Genomic DNA, 18906 nt, shown 5'->3' with positions numbered 1-18906 from the left:
TTAGGAATGTGCAGCTCCATAACTAAGGCCAATGCGATTTGCATCTCGATGCATAGCCAACAATACGATACCGATACAAGATTGTCCCGCTCCTCTTGTACAGAGTAAAGCTCACCAGTGAGCTCACACACATGCGAACAAATGATGCAGAACACAAGGAATGATAAGGATTTTTTTTTTTAAGATATGTTTATTGAGAATGTACAATTGTAAAATATACAAATGCATTTAAAGATACCTATAAATCAGCTACCAATGCGATCCGATTCACCTCCATTACGATGCAGTGCGTTCCGATTTCTCTCCGATTCAATGCAATACGATACAATGCAAAAACCACGATGCCATGCGATTCAATATCGTTCACTTTTATTTCTTTAATTTAGTTTTTTTTTTTTTCCTTCATTTTATTTAACTGCCTTCTGACTTTTGGTCCTTTCACAAACAAAAAAAAAGAGAAAAAAAGATTAAATAAAACCAGACGTTTTTTTCCTGTTCTGTCTCCAGGAAGATGCAGCCCTGCCTCTGCCATGCTAATTAATATTCCGTGTGACTCTCAGGACACGCCTCGGTCTCGGTAGTGATGTGATACGTCATATTCACCCAGCAGCAGCGGTGCTGAGAGCACGAGCTTGAGAAAGCTCTTAAGGGGAAATCGATCTACTTATAAAATATTGGTCACAAAATAATGTTCATGTACACTTGTATCTGAGGTAAAAAAAATTTAATTAATGCATTACATCTATATAAACTTCAAATATATGTATATATCTTCAGCTACATCTGAAGTTTGAGACAACAATTAGATCTGCCACTCCTTCCCTATTTCTTCTGATATGCCTTTTACTTAGAAGCAGCATTGGCCTTCAGAATCGCATTCCTTTCCACAAAATGAAGTAGAAAGCAGCCAACGTGGCCATTCCAGGCACGAGCCAATTCACTTACGCCTGACGCACTGCGCACATACACACACACACACACACACACACACACACACACACACACACACACACACACAATACTCATGACGTGTACTGAAGAATCAATTCGAGCAAATGAACAAGCTGAGCAGGGACTAAAACTAGATAAAAATAAATAAATAAATAAATAAATAAGCTGACAACCGGGTATTCATACTCCATCGTCGTTTTTTTATTTCTTTCCGCCTAATGAACACACACTGATCAAAAGATGAAGGGAAAGCTCGGAATGTGTGCAATGTGAGCACCACATAAAGAGCTCTCGACTGGTGTCCTCAAAATGCGGAGGATAGAAACGCTCAACGTAGCAAGCAGGCAACTGCTCATCTTGTTAGTGAAAGGATTAAATCACTGCCTTTTGGTGAGCGCTTTAATTCGACCGGGGAGGAAGCGGGTGGGGTGAGAAGATGGATAGCACTCCCTAACAAGCTCCAAATTTTTTTTTTTCTTTTTTTTTTTTTTTTTTTTTTCAGCAGATTGGTTGTTATAAGACAAAGCCTGTTATTTCTCTTTTTCAGAGAGGTTAATTCTGTTTATGGCAACGGAACTTTCCTCTCAATAACACTGCATTGCAGCCTCCCAGACACTTTTATTACTATTACCGTATCCCTTGAGATGTTATGATTCGATTAGAAAACAGAAATACAATGTTAATAACTATGTTTAATACTGAAAAGAGGAAGAAACAGTATTAGAGAATTTTTTCCTCCATGTTTTGGCTACAGTAAAAGTTCCACATCCTAGATGATACACCAAAAAACGAATATCACTCTTTTTCCCCTTTGTTAATGAATTGGGTTTCTATCTATCTATCTATCTATCTATCTATCTATCTATCTATCTATCTATCTATCTATCTATCTATCTATCTATCTATCTATCTCTCTATCTATCTATCTATCTATCTATCTATCTATCTATCTATCTATCTATCTATCTATCTATCTATCTATCTATCTATGCTATATGTATAGAAGTTATGGACACCTGATCGTAAGATTTGTTTCTGATTTTTGAACATCCCATTCCATATTTAGTCCCCATTTGCTGTTAGAATAACCTTCATTCATCTTTGGAAGATCTTCCACTTGATTATGGAGTGAAATTTGAGGTCATTCAGTCTTCTAGTGGACAGGATTAGAGACGAGTTTATTAGAGGGACCGTGCATGTAGGATGTTTTGGGGACAAGGTGAGAAAGGCCCGATTGAGGGATGTGGGGTTAATCGGTAGGAGAATGCTAAGGATGAAGCCACCAGGAAGAAGGAAAAAAGGAAGACCAAGGAGAAGGTTTATGGATGTGGTGAGGCAAGACATGCAGGTAGTTGGTTTGAAAGAGGCAGATGTAGAGGACAGAGTAGTATGGAGACGGATGACCTGCTGTGGCGACCCCTAATGGGAGCAGACAAAAGAAGAAGAAGATTTGTGGTCATTCAGTGCTTGTTAGTGAGGTCAGGTACTGATGTAGGTGAGGTGAGGGGGCCTGGGGTGAAGTAAGTGTTCCAGTTCATCCCAAAAGTGTTCAGCAGGGTTGAAATCGGAGCTCTGTAGCAGGCCATTTAAGATCTTCCACTCCAATCCATGTAAAGCATATCTTCTTGGTGATGGCATTGTGGACAGGGGCAATGTCATGCTGGAACAGGTCTTTTAGTTGAAGTGAAGGGAAAATGTACTGCTACCACATCCTACGATGTCCTTTAAAATTGTGTGCCCCAAACACTGTTTGGAGAAGAACCACATATGGCTGAAAAAGTCAGGTGAAAGTAAAATCTACTTGAACTGCACCTATTATATATAAATATATGCTTGTGTCCCACATCAACTTGTTTTCCATGCAAGTTCAATTCATTTTTTATTTCTGTAGCACTTTTAACAATGAACATTGTCTCACTGCCGCTTTACAGAGAAAAGGCTAAAACATGCCTCCCATTTTTAGGTGCCCCAATACTTTTGTCCATATAATGTATATCTGTTATTATAAGCACTTTATTCCTCTTACACTACAGCCACGTATTTATGTGCAAAGCAGACTGACACACCAAAAACAGAACAGCAAATGAACACCAAACCAAAACACCTAATGAGTAAATCAGAATGGAAAGAGAGAGTCCTTATTGACGTCGCATGCTTGTTACTGTTTGGATTTGCATAACCCATATTATAGTTGTATCTATATTATTATTAAATAATTGCATTAGTAGATCCATGTAGGCTCATTTTCCTTCCAAATATCATTCAGTTCTCAGATTTTCTACAGCATCTCAGACTGACCCATAGTGTAGCCAGTCAGCAATAAGCATGTGATACGTCCGTTTTGAGTTCGTTGTGTTCAGGATTTGGATGTCAGGATTCTATATTTGCTGTTCTGTGTTTGGTTTTTTTAATGCATTTTGCACTTGCACAGCCACCTACAGTACCCATGTTCCTCCTCCTCCACTCTGAAATCAAGATGAAGCTGTCTTGCCATGCCAAAGCTGGGATTCAAAGCTCGCAGCATGTGTAGAACAGTGTAAAATAGAGTGCCGGGTGTTGGGTAAACACTCCCCTCCTGTCTCACTGCACCCACCGGCTCCCTGATGCATCATGTTTTTCTCGGAGCCCATTCCGTGACACTGGTGTCTGGCCTACTTTTAACCAGAGCACGATCCAAGGTGCATGTCCAAACCCTGGCCAGGCTGGCGTGACGGCTACAAAGCCGGGAGAAACAGAGAAACCCGTGGTGACAACCTTCTTCCTCCTCTGTGGCTTTGACTCACATCATATGGCTTAAGGAAACAAGCGTCCTCTCCTGACTAGCAGGCTGGAGATGGGCCACGGTTTACCAGGGCTCGACTAAATCACTGTCTCACTACGGCTCATTAGCCTCTAAGTCATAGACTCGAGTTTGTCCACTGATATCCCTGCAGTCCTTCTGCTTCTGCTCTGTCGAACACCCCTAGCATCAACCTCCCCCCACCCATAAACCCCTGAGCAGGAAACAGATAGCATTGTTTAGAATTGTGACTTTGTATTTGACACATCTTTTGGTCTGCTGTCTTGTCGTCCCTCAGAGAGCACGCGAATGAACAGCATCCTCACGTCGCAGACGGAGCCGTACGATCTGTCCTTCTCCCGCTCCTTCCAGAGCCTCTCGCACCTGCCTCCATCCTACGAATCTGCCATGAAGGCTGACCTCAACAAGTACTCCTCGCTCAAAAGACTGAGTCAGACCTGCTTTCTCATTCTTCACTTGTTGATTTGTTTTTATCGCGGCTAGGATCAATTTAGTTTTCGTCCCCGTTCGCCGACCCCGAAAATCCGTCTCTCGCAAATCGAAAAATGTTTAATTACTGCATAACTATTACTTTATTCAAAAGTATCGCTTTGAAATCCTGGAATTGACCCCAACCCTAGAATTGTACACTTTGCCACGCTGAAAGCTCTTAATGCTCTTTTGTATTTGTGTTCTCCATCAAGAATGCACAAACCCGCTCCTCGAAATCAATCGCATTTAGCAAGCCTGAGCCAGCTTATTGAGGTTGTCAGGAGCTAAACTTTGCAGGGGGATCATTCTCCAGGAGCAAGATTTACCACCTGGAAGAAAACGTCAATGGTAGAACCATTGTGCTCGACAGACCACCCAAGCCTTATTAAAAAAAAAAAAAAAAAAAAAAAAATCCCCCCTTCTCCCCATTCCAAAACCCCTCTTTAAAGCATGCCATTCAATACAGAATTCAGGCGATGAACGTGTTTATTGCAGTTTGCTTCAGTCGCTGCTGCCGAGGACTTCTCTGTGACCTCGCGCTCCAGTCTATCGATCTGACTGATTGTAGATTTATGGCGTGTAATAAGATCTCCATTTATAATGCTCCCTAAGTAGAGAGTAAATATATCAAATGTCATGTGTAATTTAATAGGGATTAGCCCAGGCCTCCTTTTAGACCTTCAAAGTGAACTATGGGAAATTGACAAATTTTTCCTTTCCTGGTCGTTCCTAGTACACTGCATTAAGTGTTTCTGAATAAACAGAAACACTCGTTGCACTCGGATTCATTTAGATGTTAGCAATTTTATTCGTTGATATTAGCATTTCAATATAATTTCATACAGTTAAACTCCAAAAAAAAACCCCGATTGTCCTACAATAATTGGCAACCATGTAGCTATGCCAGCTTGCTTTATTATGCCTCGAAGGCGGAGAAAAACACGGGTTTCTTCACAAGTTCTTCATGATAATGAACGATGAAATACGGGTAAATGTCTGAAGATTCGCCAAAGGCCACCAAGGTAAAAACTGAGATTACACATACATGCAGGGTCTGCGCTACGTTCTTATATTTTCACTCCTGTTTCTCCAAAGTCTCCATGATCTGATTAGTGGAGATTCTGTGTAGTGTAATATCCTCGTGCAGCAAGATTAGTTTTTCTTTAGAATATAGAGTATGATGTGCAGTTGTGGCGTCCGCGTGATGAACTGGGAATCCGTCGAGTTTGTACGACTCGTACTCGGTTTAACAGTCAGTGAAACCTGCTTTTAATTTGCAGTAAGCTTGATCGAGTAGTCCACACAGCAAGCTGGTTATATATTGTCTTGAAAATCCACTGCCTCCTCACCTCAGGGATTCTGAATGCGTTAGCTTTCGATCTGGAAACCTCTACCTCGGGACTACTACCGAAATGACGTTTCCTTGATTTGAGGTTTTAATTTCCTCGAACACGGCTTTATTCCTCCCCATCGTTTCAGCGCTATCAGTGTCTCAGACACAGAGCGTGCGAGAAGAGATCTGTCGAGTGGAACCGATCTCAAGGTCATCAGCTTCATTCTTCATCTTGGAGGAGGCCGTAATTTAATTACTTTGCTTTGCTAATCATGCAGTTAGAGATACAGGAGTCATGCGATGCAGTTTAGATAGACCGGTGAAAGATGCTTTGTCTTGAACAAGAATCCTAACAGGACCATTGTACCATTCCAAGGACAATTAAGTAACATATAATGACGTCTAAATACATCTAAAGATAATTTAGCATTTGTTTAACGTCCTGTATTCAACATTCTGGTGTTTCTGGTATTATTCTTAGAGCTGGAAAAAAAAAAAATAATCATGCTGTAGTCATAATATAAGCATATTATGTTGCAGCAGGAGTGTAAGTATTACATTTGTAGATTTGGGAAGTTCCAAAATTTCGAACAAAAGTAAAAAAGTCTATTTTCTTGCTTATTTTGTTTTTAACTCGAAGGGTACCTATATTGGGATTTTTTTATAACATTCATAAGCGTCGCATAAATCGTGGCAATGATGGAACGTCTCTAAAACTAAAAACTTAAGGTCACATTATAGAGTATATGTGATTGTTTCTGCATGAAAGAAAAGAGAAAGTAATTCTCAATAAGCTGAAATAACGATTAAATGTGCCAGAATATATCCTATTATTATATATGATTTTATAATGATAACATGAACGTATTAGGCCAGTTAAGGAGACTATATAAAGTAAACCTGGCAGGGTGACAAGTAGTCACGAAGTACTTCTCTCATATAAAGGCAAAATCATATATGATTTAATATTATCCCTGTCAGGCAAACCTCATGAAGAGGTAATAAAGACCCAATGTGGATATAACATTGGGTATTATATAATGGTCCCTGAGTTACGATGGTTCATAACGATTTTTTAATCTTCCGATGATGAAAATGTAAAAATGTGTAAAGTTTTGCACTGTTGGCAAATGTAGCAGCATATGCTATTTAGTCTTATATAAATTATAGTGTGCTGTATTGTAAATTGCTTTGTTTTGGTACACTATGTACTGTAAATTATTAATAAATTACAGTATACTACCCAAAACTGATCACCATTTTTTAAGACTCCTGTGCAGGCTAGACCATATTTCGACTTACATGTATGATAGCTTTAAGTTACAATGGAGTCATCGGAAAACATGTTCATTGTAAGTCTAACTTACTGTATGTGTGTATATACAGTGAGGAAAATAAGTATTTGAACACCCTACTATTTTGCAAGTTCTCCCACTTAGAAATCATGGAGGGGTCTGAAATTGTCATCGTAGGTGCATGTCCACTGTGAGAGACATAATCTAAAAAAAAAAATCCAGAAATCACAATATATGATTTTTAAACTATTTATTTGTATGATACAGCTGCAAATAAGTATTTGAACACCTGTCTATCAGCTAGAATTCTGACCCTCAAAGACCTGTTAGTCTGCCTTTAAAATGTCCACCTCCACTACATATATTATCCTAAATTAGATGCACCTGTTTGAGGTCGTTAGCTGCATAAAGACACCTGTCCACCTCATACAATCAGTAAGAATCCAACTACTAACATTGCCAAGACCAAAGAGCTGTCCAAAGACACTAGAGACAAAATTGTACACCTCCACAAGGCTGGAAAGGGCTACGGGGGAAATTGCCAAGCAGCTTGGTGAAAAAAGATCCACTGTTGGAGCAATCATTAGAAAATGGAAGAAGCTAAACATGACTGTCAATCTCCCTCGGACTGGGGCTCCATGCAAGATCTCACCTCGTGGGGTCTCAATGATCCTAAGGAAGGTGAGAAATCAGCCCAGAACTACATGGGAGGAGCTGGTCAATGACCTGAAAAAAGAGCTGGGACCTCCGTTTCCAAGGTTACTGTTGCTAATACACTAAGACGTCATGGTTTGAAATCATGCATGGCACGAAAGGTTCCCCTGCTTAAACCAGCACATGTCCAGGCACGTCTTAAGTTTGCCAATGACCATTTGGATGATCCAGAGGAGTCATGGGAGAAAGTCATGTGGTCAGATGAGACCAAAATAGAACTTTTGGTTCATAATTCCACTAAACGTGTTTGGAATGATGAGTACCATCCCAAGAACACCATCCCTACTGTGAAGCATGGGGGTGGTAGCATCATGCTTTGGGGGTGTTTTTCTGCACATGGGACAGGGCGACTGCAATGTATTAAGGAGAGGATGACCGGGGCCATGTATTGCGAGATTTTGGGGAACAACCTCCTTCCCTCAGTTAGAGCATTGAAGATGGGTCGAGGCTGGGTCTTCCAACATGACAATGACCCGAAGCACACAGCCAGGATAACCAAGGAGTGGCTCTGTAAGAAGCATATCAAGGTTCTGGCGTGGCCTAGCCAGTCTCCAGACCTAAACCCAATAGAGAATCTTTGGAGAAAGCTTAAACTCCGTGTTTCTCAGCAACAGGCCAGAAACCTGACTGATCTAGAGAAGATCTGTGTGTAGGAGTGGGCCAAAATCCCTCCTGCAGTGTGTGCAAACCTGGTGAAAAACTACAGCAAACGTTTGACCTCTGTAATTGCAAACAAAGGCTACTATACCAAATATTTCTCAGGTGTTCAAATACTTATTTGCAGCTGTATCATACAAATAAATAGTTAAAAAATCATACATTGTGATTTCTGGATTTTTTTTTTTTTAGATTATGTCTCTCACAGTGGACATGCACCTACGATGACAATTTCAGACCCCTCCATGATTTCTAAGTGGGAGAACTTGCAAAAAAGCAGGGTGTTCAAATACTTATTTTCCTCACTGTGTGTGTATGTATATATATATATATATATATATATATATATATATATATATATATATATATATATATATATATATATATATATATGTATGTGTGTGTAATGCGTTAATGCAAATACATTTTAAGGCACAAATTATATTAACACGCGATTGATACAGCGAGCATTTCCGTGACCGTTTTAATTCAAAATATTAATAAATAAACATAAAATAGGTGACATTAAAACCCTCAACGCACACACATTTATCCAGGACATCTTTTCTTCACTCAGATATAATATAATAAAAAATAAAAAAACTTCACAGAATTTTTTTATTTATCACTAAACATTTGTTTTATTGATACGCTAATTCTCAAACTAAGCACCACAATCTGCCTTAATGCACACATCCGGCAATTAAAACCGTCCGTGTGGAAACAGCAAAAGTTCAATTTGCAGTCCTGATGATTTATGTAATTTAAAACACCATAATTGATGTAAAAGATTTACAATAATATTTTTTCTTATGCTCTATGGTTTAAAAATTTGAAAAGTAGTAATTAAGGGTACATTTAGAACAGATAAAATTGTGTTTAAACTGCTTATTTAATCACCTATCAACATGGATGTTAAACTTTATTACTTTTAATATGGCTTTATATTCAGACCATTAATTTATATGCACATGGTCTGATCACTATTAACATAGGCAGCCTTCAAACTTCAAGTTAGTCAGCAAAAAACATAATATGCCTGGCGCTAAGGGTAAAGTCCATGTTGGCAGAGACAAAGAAATGCATTTGATGCCGTATTTCTCACTCAGAAGTATACAGTACTTCATTTTTCACTCTTTTTAATCTGGTGTATTTATAGTTTTTTTTATTGCGAATAATTTATTTTGCTGCCACAAAATTTGCTTAGAATAAAGAATTGTACTTATCCTCATATCAGAAAAAAAATCCTCTAATCAGTGTACTGAACCTAGACAGCAGCGAGTCCGGGCCGAGTTACAAACTGCATGGTGACCGTGGACATTTTTATTCCCTTGTGTTTCCTCTTAAATGAAAATTAGATTGGTGGAAGTATGATAAGTTTTGATTGAGTCTGCCTTTGCTCTTCTACAGCGGACAAGGACGTTGACGAATACTACACCCGGAAGAGGCACCTTCCTGACCTGGCAGCACGCGGCACCCTTCCCCTACACATGATCAAGATAAGCCAAGATTCCCAGAGCAGCCAACAAGCTCAGCAGCAGCAGCAGCAGTCTTCACGCCAGCGTCCTCGCCGTGTACAGAGAGCCATGTCTCAAGACCGTGTGCTGTCTCCCGAGCGTGGCTATGCTCAGGACTACACCGTTTCTGCCTACCCCACGTCCCCGTACGGTGAGCGCATCCTATCGGACGAGCAGCTGCTGTCGGCCGAGCGCCTGCGCTCCCATGAGCGCCTCGTCCCCCAAGACCGGCTGCACTCGCAGGACCGCCGCTATTCACAGGAGCGCGTTCACTCGCACGAGCGTCTGCATTCTCATGAACGCATGCACTCGCAAGAGCGCCTCTACTCCCAGGACAGGCTACGCTCGCAGGACCCGCTGCTCTCTCCCGATAAGACGATGTCATCAAAACGCGGCAGCTTTCATGGCGACAAGTCAATCTCCCGAGCCATATCGCACACGGACGTGTTCGTGCCAACCACGCCCCTCATGGACCGCTACAAGATGACCAAAATGCACTCGCATCCCAGTGCCTCGAACAACAGCGGCCCTCCCGCGGTGCACAACACGCTGACCAAGAGCCAACCCACATCCAAGAGACAGGCGTTCGCCTCGCGCCGCACGCAGACCGTGGAACAGCTGCACTATGTCCCGCAGGCGGCACAGCAGCAGCATCACCACCACTACCGTACAGGCAGTAAGACCGAAGTGACTGTTTAACCCTAAACGATTTCAATCTCGGACCTCAGCCACCCAATCAGGAACTTACAGACACAATGTCCTCATCTAGACTATACTCTATTCCGCATATACTCTCCACTCAGACAAGACATCCTTCTCTCTGTGCGTACGCCATCGTTTTTGTGTGTTTGTAGATCACCGATAAAGGACGGACCAGAAAGTTGTCAGAAACCATTCCTCCAGTTCTTAAGGGCTGTGCCGGAAAAAAAAATGAAAACGTGCAAAGACTTTTAGCAGAACAGCAGAAGGTGTAAATGAAAGCACTGGCTGGTGTGAAATGTGTAATGGAATTATATAACTTTATAAATATATAAATACACATACTGTTTGTACTTCAAGTCCTAGTCATAGCTTTAGAAGTTCTTAAACAAAACCGATGTTAGCACTTCTCTTAGTGCCTCTATGGAACTGTTCCATTTCATCAACGAAGTGGTTTTGTGGGTTAAAAAGCACAACTGGTTACAAATTGTTCTTATATATATATATATATATATATATATATATATATATATATATATATATATATATATATATATATATATATATATATATATATGGGGTTTTTTTTGTTTTTAAGTTTAGCTTTTTTTATGCTTCAAAATGACTTGTTTTGCTCATTTGTTCGATCGACAAGTTTCTTTGCGTAGACGATTGTAAATAAGCTATTCTAGCCTCAGTAAATTGGAAAATCTGTCTGTTCTGTTTGGCATTTTTTTTTTTTTGTATATTGTAGTTTTGTTTTAAGAAATTCAGCATTTATGACAGATACAGTATGACCCACTAGCCCAGTGTCGGCTCATTTTAAATGAAATACAAATATCCTATGTGTCCTTGCAATTGTGTTTGTAGAATGAGAAACTGGGTGAAACAACATGACCACTCTTGATATCTGGCTGTAGACTGTGCTCCAGTGAGTGACTCACAAGAAGATTATAATAATGCTTGTTGTAGTTGCTTCAAATAAACCATCCTTATTTTTCTAAACAGAAAAACAACCTCACCTGGTAGTAAATCTGTTGTGTGCTTCATCATAATGCGTCTGTTTCCAAACATTATTAACAATGAAGGTATATTAGATACTAGGGGAATAACGCTACACACAAAATGCCAAACATAAAATTGCTGGTCTTTTTTAATTAACACAGTTTTTTAGAAATATTAACATTTGTGATCAACTGTTTAAATTTTGTAAACAATTTTAAATAAAATGCCTGCTTGGTTAAATAATATATAACATAATATGTTTATAAAAAATATAACTGTATATCACTATAAATAACTATCATAGGTTATCGGCTAACGATAACGCTATGAGTTCTTTAGCATTTTATGTCCAGCTTCAAGAATTTTTCTTGAAAGCAGATAATCCTGATAATTCCACATATCAAGGGAGTGAATAAATGAAAGGATGGAAGGACTGTAGACTGTATTACCCAAATAGTATAACAAATGTAAACTATTTAATTTAATTGTAATCATTTATACCAATTTAACTGATCAATAGAAAATAGTGTAAAATAAAAATGTGCATTGCATTAATTTGATTTATTCTATAAATGTATGTAGGTGTGTATATATATATATATATATTATAAAATATTTTAAATATTATAAAATAATTATTTAACCAAGCAGGCATTTAATTTAAAACAGTTTAAAAAAAATGTGAACTGTTCAGATATTCATTATCACAAATGTTAACAATAATAATAATTATTGTACTATATCTACAGTATATATTTATATATACTGTATATATAATATATATACCAAACTGTGAATTTTGTGTACCGTTACACCCCTACACTGCACTAACGCTAGTTCTTAGTGCAGTGTAGGTAGTTCCTTAGCTAGTATTATACAGCTGGAATTGTTGTGTATGATTTCAAGTATAATAAAAAATCAATAAAAAAACAGTGACACTGTGCTCAAAGTGCAAGATGGAGATTAAACAAGCTTGCAGTTTGCCACTCAATACGTCTGATCTGGAATTTAGATTGTAATGTTCCACACGTAAAAAGCATTGTATTTGGTACACGTGCACTGAACCGAAAGCACTGAACCGAAAAGGTTCGGTACTGATACCTGTTCCGTTACACCCCTATTAGATACTAGGGATGTCCCTGACTAAGGACTTACAGTGCATCTGGAAAATATTCACAGCACTTCATTTTTTCAACATTTTGTTATGATACAGTTTTATTCCAAAATGGATTAAATTTATTATTTTTTCTTAAAATCCTACAAACAAACCCATAATGACAACGTGAAAGATGCTTCAGTCACGGTTCATGGAAAGTGAAACTTAAATCTGTCTCAGGGGGGTTGTATTTATTCACACGTTAAAAATACGTAGAAAACTCTTCTTTCTTTTCACATATTTATTTACAGATTTATCATAATAAGCTGTATATTAACTTATTGAAAGAAAAGTTTTATGTGAAATTAGACACTGAGCACCCCCGTATAACCAAAATGGCATAATCCTCATTTAATTGCACCTCTGCTGCGAAGATTCGACTGTGGGATTGGTAGTAGAATTAGGCTCCATTGGTAGTCAAACTACGGTCGCTCTTATTGAAGAATGAAATCTTCGACTATTTGGGGTCACCCCTAGTAGATACCAGAAGGCTCTACTAGAAGAATCTCAGAAGGTTGGAAATCGGAATGTGGGCGTGTCCTTGGCATCACACTTCTGATTCTATCGACAAGTTACCCTTACCTGCCTTTAATGAGAAAGCGCCTTTACCCTAAAATCTGTGGTGCACATCAGCTCCTTGAACAGATGTTTCTTTTCAGTAGGTTTAGAGTCAACTTCTTAAATTTGAGCCAATTTCTCTGCTGCTGCTTTTTGTTGTAGATGTTGCAGTAAACCACGTCCTGCTATGTTGTATGGTTTAGACAGTGGTGGGCGGTCAGGGAGAGCAAAGCCTTCTCTGCTGGCCTAAACACTATCAGAAGCACTGACCCACATTTACAAGCTAAATTCTAATATTTGTTCTATGAAATTGCATTAATATATTTCCAAAAATGTATTCTCTTTATTTCGTAGCGTTTCTCTTGGCTGCACTGCTTCCAGTATGTGGATGTGGATGTTAGATTTTTTGTCGATCTAATCTGCCCAGGGCCTTCAAATTCAGTACTGCTGGCCTTTTTACCGTAGAGAATATTATGAATGGGTCTGTTTATTTAACCAAGATTTCATATTCTTATTTTGAATAACTTATTTATCTATTATGAGTCTGGTGAGTAGGTTGTATTTTATGTAAATGTTTGTTTTTGTCATGTTATTAGTCAAATATTGATTCTGAACTGCTCCAGATGATGTTGGTGGCACAGTTGCGGTTGTAGTGTAGAGGTTTGGAGCTTGCTTTAGTAAAATGGTATTCACCCTCCATATGTGAAATGTCTCTCTCTCTTAATGCCATGCATTGTTATATATTATATCTCTATAATTGCAACGTGATAGAGGTGGTATTAAGAGGTGGATTAAGTCGGGTAAGTCCCGATTGAAGGCCCAGGTTCCAAATGCACGGCCCACCACTGGGTGTAAAGACAGTGGCATTGAGTAAAAGACAGGCGGTTGAGCTAAAGGTGGCAGAGCTGAAGATGCTGAGATTTTCATTGGGAGTGATGAGGATGGACAAGATTAGAAATAATTTTATTAGAGGACTGCACATGTAGGACGTTTTGAAGAGAAAGTGAGGGAGGCAAGTTTGTGATGGTTTGCACATGGGGTATATCGGTAAGAGAATGCTGAGGATGGAGCCACCAGTGAGGAGGAAAAGAGGAAGACCAAAAAGGAGGTTTATGGATGTGGTGAGGGAAGACATGCAGGTAGCTGGTTTGAAAGATGCAGATGTAGAGGACAGGGGGGTATGGAGACAGATGATCCCCTGTGAAGACCCATAACGTGAGCAGCTTAAAGAAGAAAAAGAAAAATATGTTGCAGTAAACGATAATGGCATTAATATACACACACTCAACACACACAAATTAAAAAATTGCCATTACCATTTATGTTCCCTGTCTACAAAGCCACATTGCATTCCATCTAGGACGAAATACTAAAGAGGACCAGATCTGATTAAAATTATGAGTCAGAACTGAGTCGCATTCAACCTTCGGCTCAGTTCAAAACGGAAACAGTAGCCTTAGAGTGTAAATAGATCTTTTGAAAAAGAAAGTATGAATAAACTGCTATTTATAGACAGTATTCACATTGACAGTATTGAACCCAAACCTGTACGTCTTATTTTCACTTTTTTAAATAGATGTTGCAGAAAATTCAGCCAAGGCTATTAATCTGTATTCTTAATAACATTCTCGTCAAACGTCGGTGTGTTAACCACAATAGTTGACAATAACACAATGAATGTTATTCATTACTTTAGCTTTTTTCAGTAGTGAATTTTTCATTACTGGAGCTTTTTTGCGTATCTGTACTTTACTTAAGTATCTCCATTTACAGAAAAATTTTCAACTACATTTTGCAAAATCAATCGTTAATTTTTATTTATGGGGATAAAAACGTAACTAGTCAAACAGTCAGCAATCCACCAATCAGTGTAGAGCTCTCGCTCTGTTCCGAACTTGTCGATTGGCACTTGGTGTACAGTAAAACCCTGTTGTACGAGCAACTAATAGTACGAGCAAATGAGATGCGAGCAAACTTGCTTGCAAAATTTTACCCTATTTCGCGAGCAAATCTCGAAGACACAAGCAAACCCATGCTGCCGGTTCCCCGCTTTTGGCCGAGGGTAGCATCAGTCACTTAGTTCACTTAGCACTAGAAATCTTGAAAAATGTCTCCCAAGAAAATCAGTGATGGTGCTGGGAAAAAGAAAGTAAATAGAATTACCATTGAAACCAATAAGAAAATAGTCGAAAAATAGTCGAGTGTGCGTCTCACACTCGCAATCAACCACTACCACATGGGTAAGTGTTAAATTATGTTTACATTAATTTGTGGTGTATTTGTTTGTTAAAATAGGCTACAAATACTTTAATAGTGCAAAAAGAAGCGATCAATAAGTTCTCGGAATGGATTAAATCGCTTTTAAATTAATTCTTATGGGGAATATTAGTTCGAACGTACGAGCAATTTTCACGAACGAATTATGCTCGTCCAACGGGGTTTTACTGTACTTACTTATCACCAACATACAGTTCAGAGTCAGTTCAACAGCAAGCAGAACATTTAGAGAGGAAAAAATGACAAGGAAACTCCTGACTAGAACTCGCCACAACACCCGTGACCTTATTTTTTTTTTAAGTAGTTGAGAAGAAGGTTTTGGGCTCATGATCAATCGAATAGACATCAATCAGTGTTTGCCTAATTCATATCATTCTATTAATAGATTAGTGTGCGAAGAGCACACATAAACTGACTACCATAATTTCCGGACTATAAAGCTCACCCATATATAAGCCGCACCCACTGAATTTTACAAATATTTGTATTTTTAACATAAATAAGCCGCATAGTAATGAAATAGTAATGTCTACACTAATTAACTTTACACAGGCTTTAATGAAAGACACGTTACACACAGTGTAACGTGTGAAATATGTTGCGCTTTCTTTAGGAGCATAGCGGTATTTTGGGAATAGCCTGCCGCTCCATTCTTTCGGTATTACTGCATGTGTGTAAGACTAAGGATTATGTCCTTATTATTTTCTAATGCTCATTTCTAAGTTTCTTTGACTAACCCGTAACGCTGTTGCCAAGAAAAATAAAAAAGCATGAGTTTTGCAAACCTGTCTGTGCTTATATGATTTCTGTTGCTGGAGTTAGCGAGCTCTCCCTTCACCCAGACTTAATGCGCTACAACGGGTTGTATCTAAACAGTAGCCTACAAAGTAAATCATTGTTTACTGTCTTCCTCCTTCCTTTCAAAAATATTTCTCTCGGGAGTTTATCTTTTGGCATCGTCGTGCGTTTAAAAAAAAAAAAGTTTTTTCTCCCGATGCCGTGCAGCTCAGAACACAGGTGAAATGCGTTTTTTTCCGTTTCCGCTCAGTTTTTTTGGCTTGAAGTTTGTGAAACCGGGAAAAACCCAGGAAAAATCCATAAATTAGCCGCTTCGTTGTTTAAGCCGCGGTGTTCAAAATGTGGGAAAAAAGTAGCCGCTTATAGTCAGAAAAATACATTAATAATTTTGTGACATAAGAACATTATTGCCATAATAAATAATATTACTTTGTAAACTTAAGTCAATTTTAGGGCAAAAAAAAACTTTATTCAAGTTAAAGTTTAAAGGGAGCACTTTCACTTTTACTGGAGTTTTATATATATATATATATATATATATATATATATATATATATATATATATATATATATATATATATATATATAATATATGCTGCTTCTCTTTGACTACCAAACAGTGAAGCATGATTAATATAAAAAAAAGTTTTCATACCAACTCAAGTCCCAACTTTGTTACCTTTCTACCATGCTAATCAATGCAAATCAGTTCATTACTGACTCGATCTGTCCTAATCAGGAAACTGTAGCTGATTATTAAATGTCATACAAATAATTATAATTGTAATTATAATTACACTATATAGGCGAAAGGTTTGTAGACACCAAAACCTTTATGTCTATAAATGCTTGTTGAACATTCTAGTTCAAGACCAAACCCTGTTATAACTTCCATTCTTTTAAAAATGCGTTCCATGCATTTAGCCAGAAGATCATCAATAGGCTGAGCACTGAACAGTTTTTTTCACTCCAACCTTGGCAAAACCATGTCTGTCTCTGTGCACAGGAGCATTATTGTGCTGGAAAAATGTTTGGGCTCGCTTTCTAAGTTCCAGTGCCTTGGGCTCTTAGTTCCTACAACTTTTTGGAGAAGACTGACACATAGGTGTCATGGTGATGTGCCACAAACCTTTTGGTCATATTCTCAAATCGATGCCGCCGTGATTGCATAAGATGTATTACAAGGTAAAAGAATATAAAAGCTTCAGATTATCAAATGCTTTTAACAGAAATTGGTCAAATTGAGCAAAACCTCAAGAACATGGCTGAAAAGTTTCTTTATTGCTTGAGGTCTTCTTTTTGCATGTTATTTGTTGACTGTCTTACACCTGCATTGCATCACTACCTCAAGTGATGGAAACGCAATTAATTTCTGTTTTGTTCTTGTCACATAAACACAATATAACAAGTGAGGGAAAATATTACATTCAACTGTAAGAATGGCTATAATTGCTTCATATCAATCATCGTCTATAGAAAATGTTGCCCAGTCCAAGCCAGTGTCTAGTGGAGGCACTACTTTTTGTAGACAGGAAGATAGTTCTTGAACACATTTCTTAAACACAAGAACTTTTTTCTTCTCTTTTAAATACCATTTGACACATATTATGGCTATGCCCTGGGCTGCAGTAATTGGATTGTCATGGATATTCATGAAACATGGAGTTCAGCCATCTGCCTTTGCAGGATTTTATAGACAGAATGTTGCTTCTTTGCAGCCTGTGTAGTCTGTACTGTTTGAACAATTTGCATTCCTAAATATAGTACAGTAATGGTACATTTCACTGTGACCTTATAAACCCATATACAGTGGTGTGAAAAAGTGTTGTTCCTGATTTCTTATTTTTTGGCATGTTTGTCTCACTTTAATGTTTCAGATCATCAAACTAATTTAAATTTCAGAAAATATTTGTACTACTTTTTTAGAGGGAAAACAAAATCCAAAACTACATGGCCCTGTGTGAAAAAGTGTTTGTCCCCCTGTTAAAACTGTGCTTTATCACAGTTAAATTTCTTTAGCCACACCCAGGCCTGATTACTGCCACACCTGTTCACAATCAAGAAATCTTTTAAATAGGACCTGCCTGACAAAGTGAAGTAGACCAAAAGATTCTCAAAAGCTACACATCATGCTGAGTTCCAAAGAAATTTAGAAACAAATGGGAAAGAAAGTCATTAAGATCTATCAGTGTGGAAAAAGTTATGAAGCCATTTCTAAAGTTTTGGGACTCCAGTGAACCACAGTGAGACCCAGTATTCACAAATGGCAGAAACATGGAACAATGAAGAACCTTCCCAGGAGTGGCCGGCCGACCAAATTTACCCCAAGAGCACAGCGATGACTCATCCAACAGGTCACAAAAGACCCCACAACAACATCCAAAGAACTGCAGGAGTCACTTGCCTCAGTTAAGGTCAGTGTTCATGACTCCACCATAAGAAAGAGACTGGGCAAAAATAATCTGCATGGCAGAGATCCAAGGTGAAAACCGCTGCTGAGCAAAAAGAACATGAATACTCGTCTCAGTTTTGCCAGAAAACATCTTGATGATCCCCAAGACTTTTGGGGAAATACTCTGTGGACTGACGAGACAAAAGTTGAACCTATCGGAAGGTGTGTGTTCAATTACGTCTGGCGTAAAAGTAACACCGCATTTCAGAAAAAGTACATCATA

At 38.4% G+C, this 18906-nt stretch overlaps 1 protein-coding gene across 5 annotated transcripts in view; it reads left to right on the top strand.

The window, feature by feature from the left end:
• Positions 1–10966, top strand: part of shisa6 (shisa family member 6) — a 66019-nt gene extending 55053 nt beyond the window's left edge. For 2 of the 5 annotated variants that reach the window (XM_083556972.1, XM_083556971.1), the window contains 2 exons: positions 4029–4181; positions 9632–10965. In XM_083556972.1, coding sequence (XP_083413098.1) covers positions 4029–4181; positions 9632–10437 — 959 coding nt within the window. In that variant the 3' untranslated portion in view covers positions 10438–10965. Of the gene's footprint in view, positions 1–4028; positions 4182–9631 lie in introns of all 5 variants that reach the window. The other 3 variants (XM_083556975.1, XM_083556973.1, XM_083556974.1) reach the window with 2 other exon arrangements.
• Positions 10967–18906: the final 7940 nt, after the last annotated feature.

The sequence above is a fragment of the Silurus aristotelis genome, assembly GCF_946808225.1.
Source record: "Silurus aristotelis genome assembly, chromosome: 12".
Taxonomy (NCBI): Eukaryota; Metazoa; Chordata; class Actinopteri; order Siluriformes; family Siluridae; genus Silurus; species Silurus aristotelis.
This window is presented reverse-complemented; position numbering and strand designations above follow the sequence as displayed.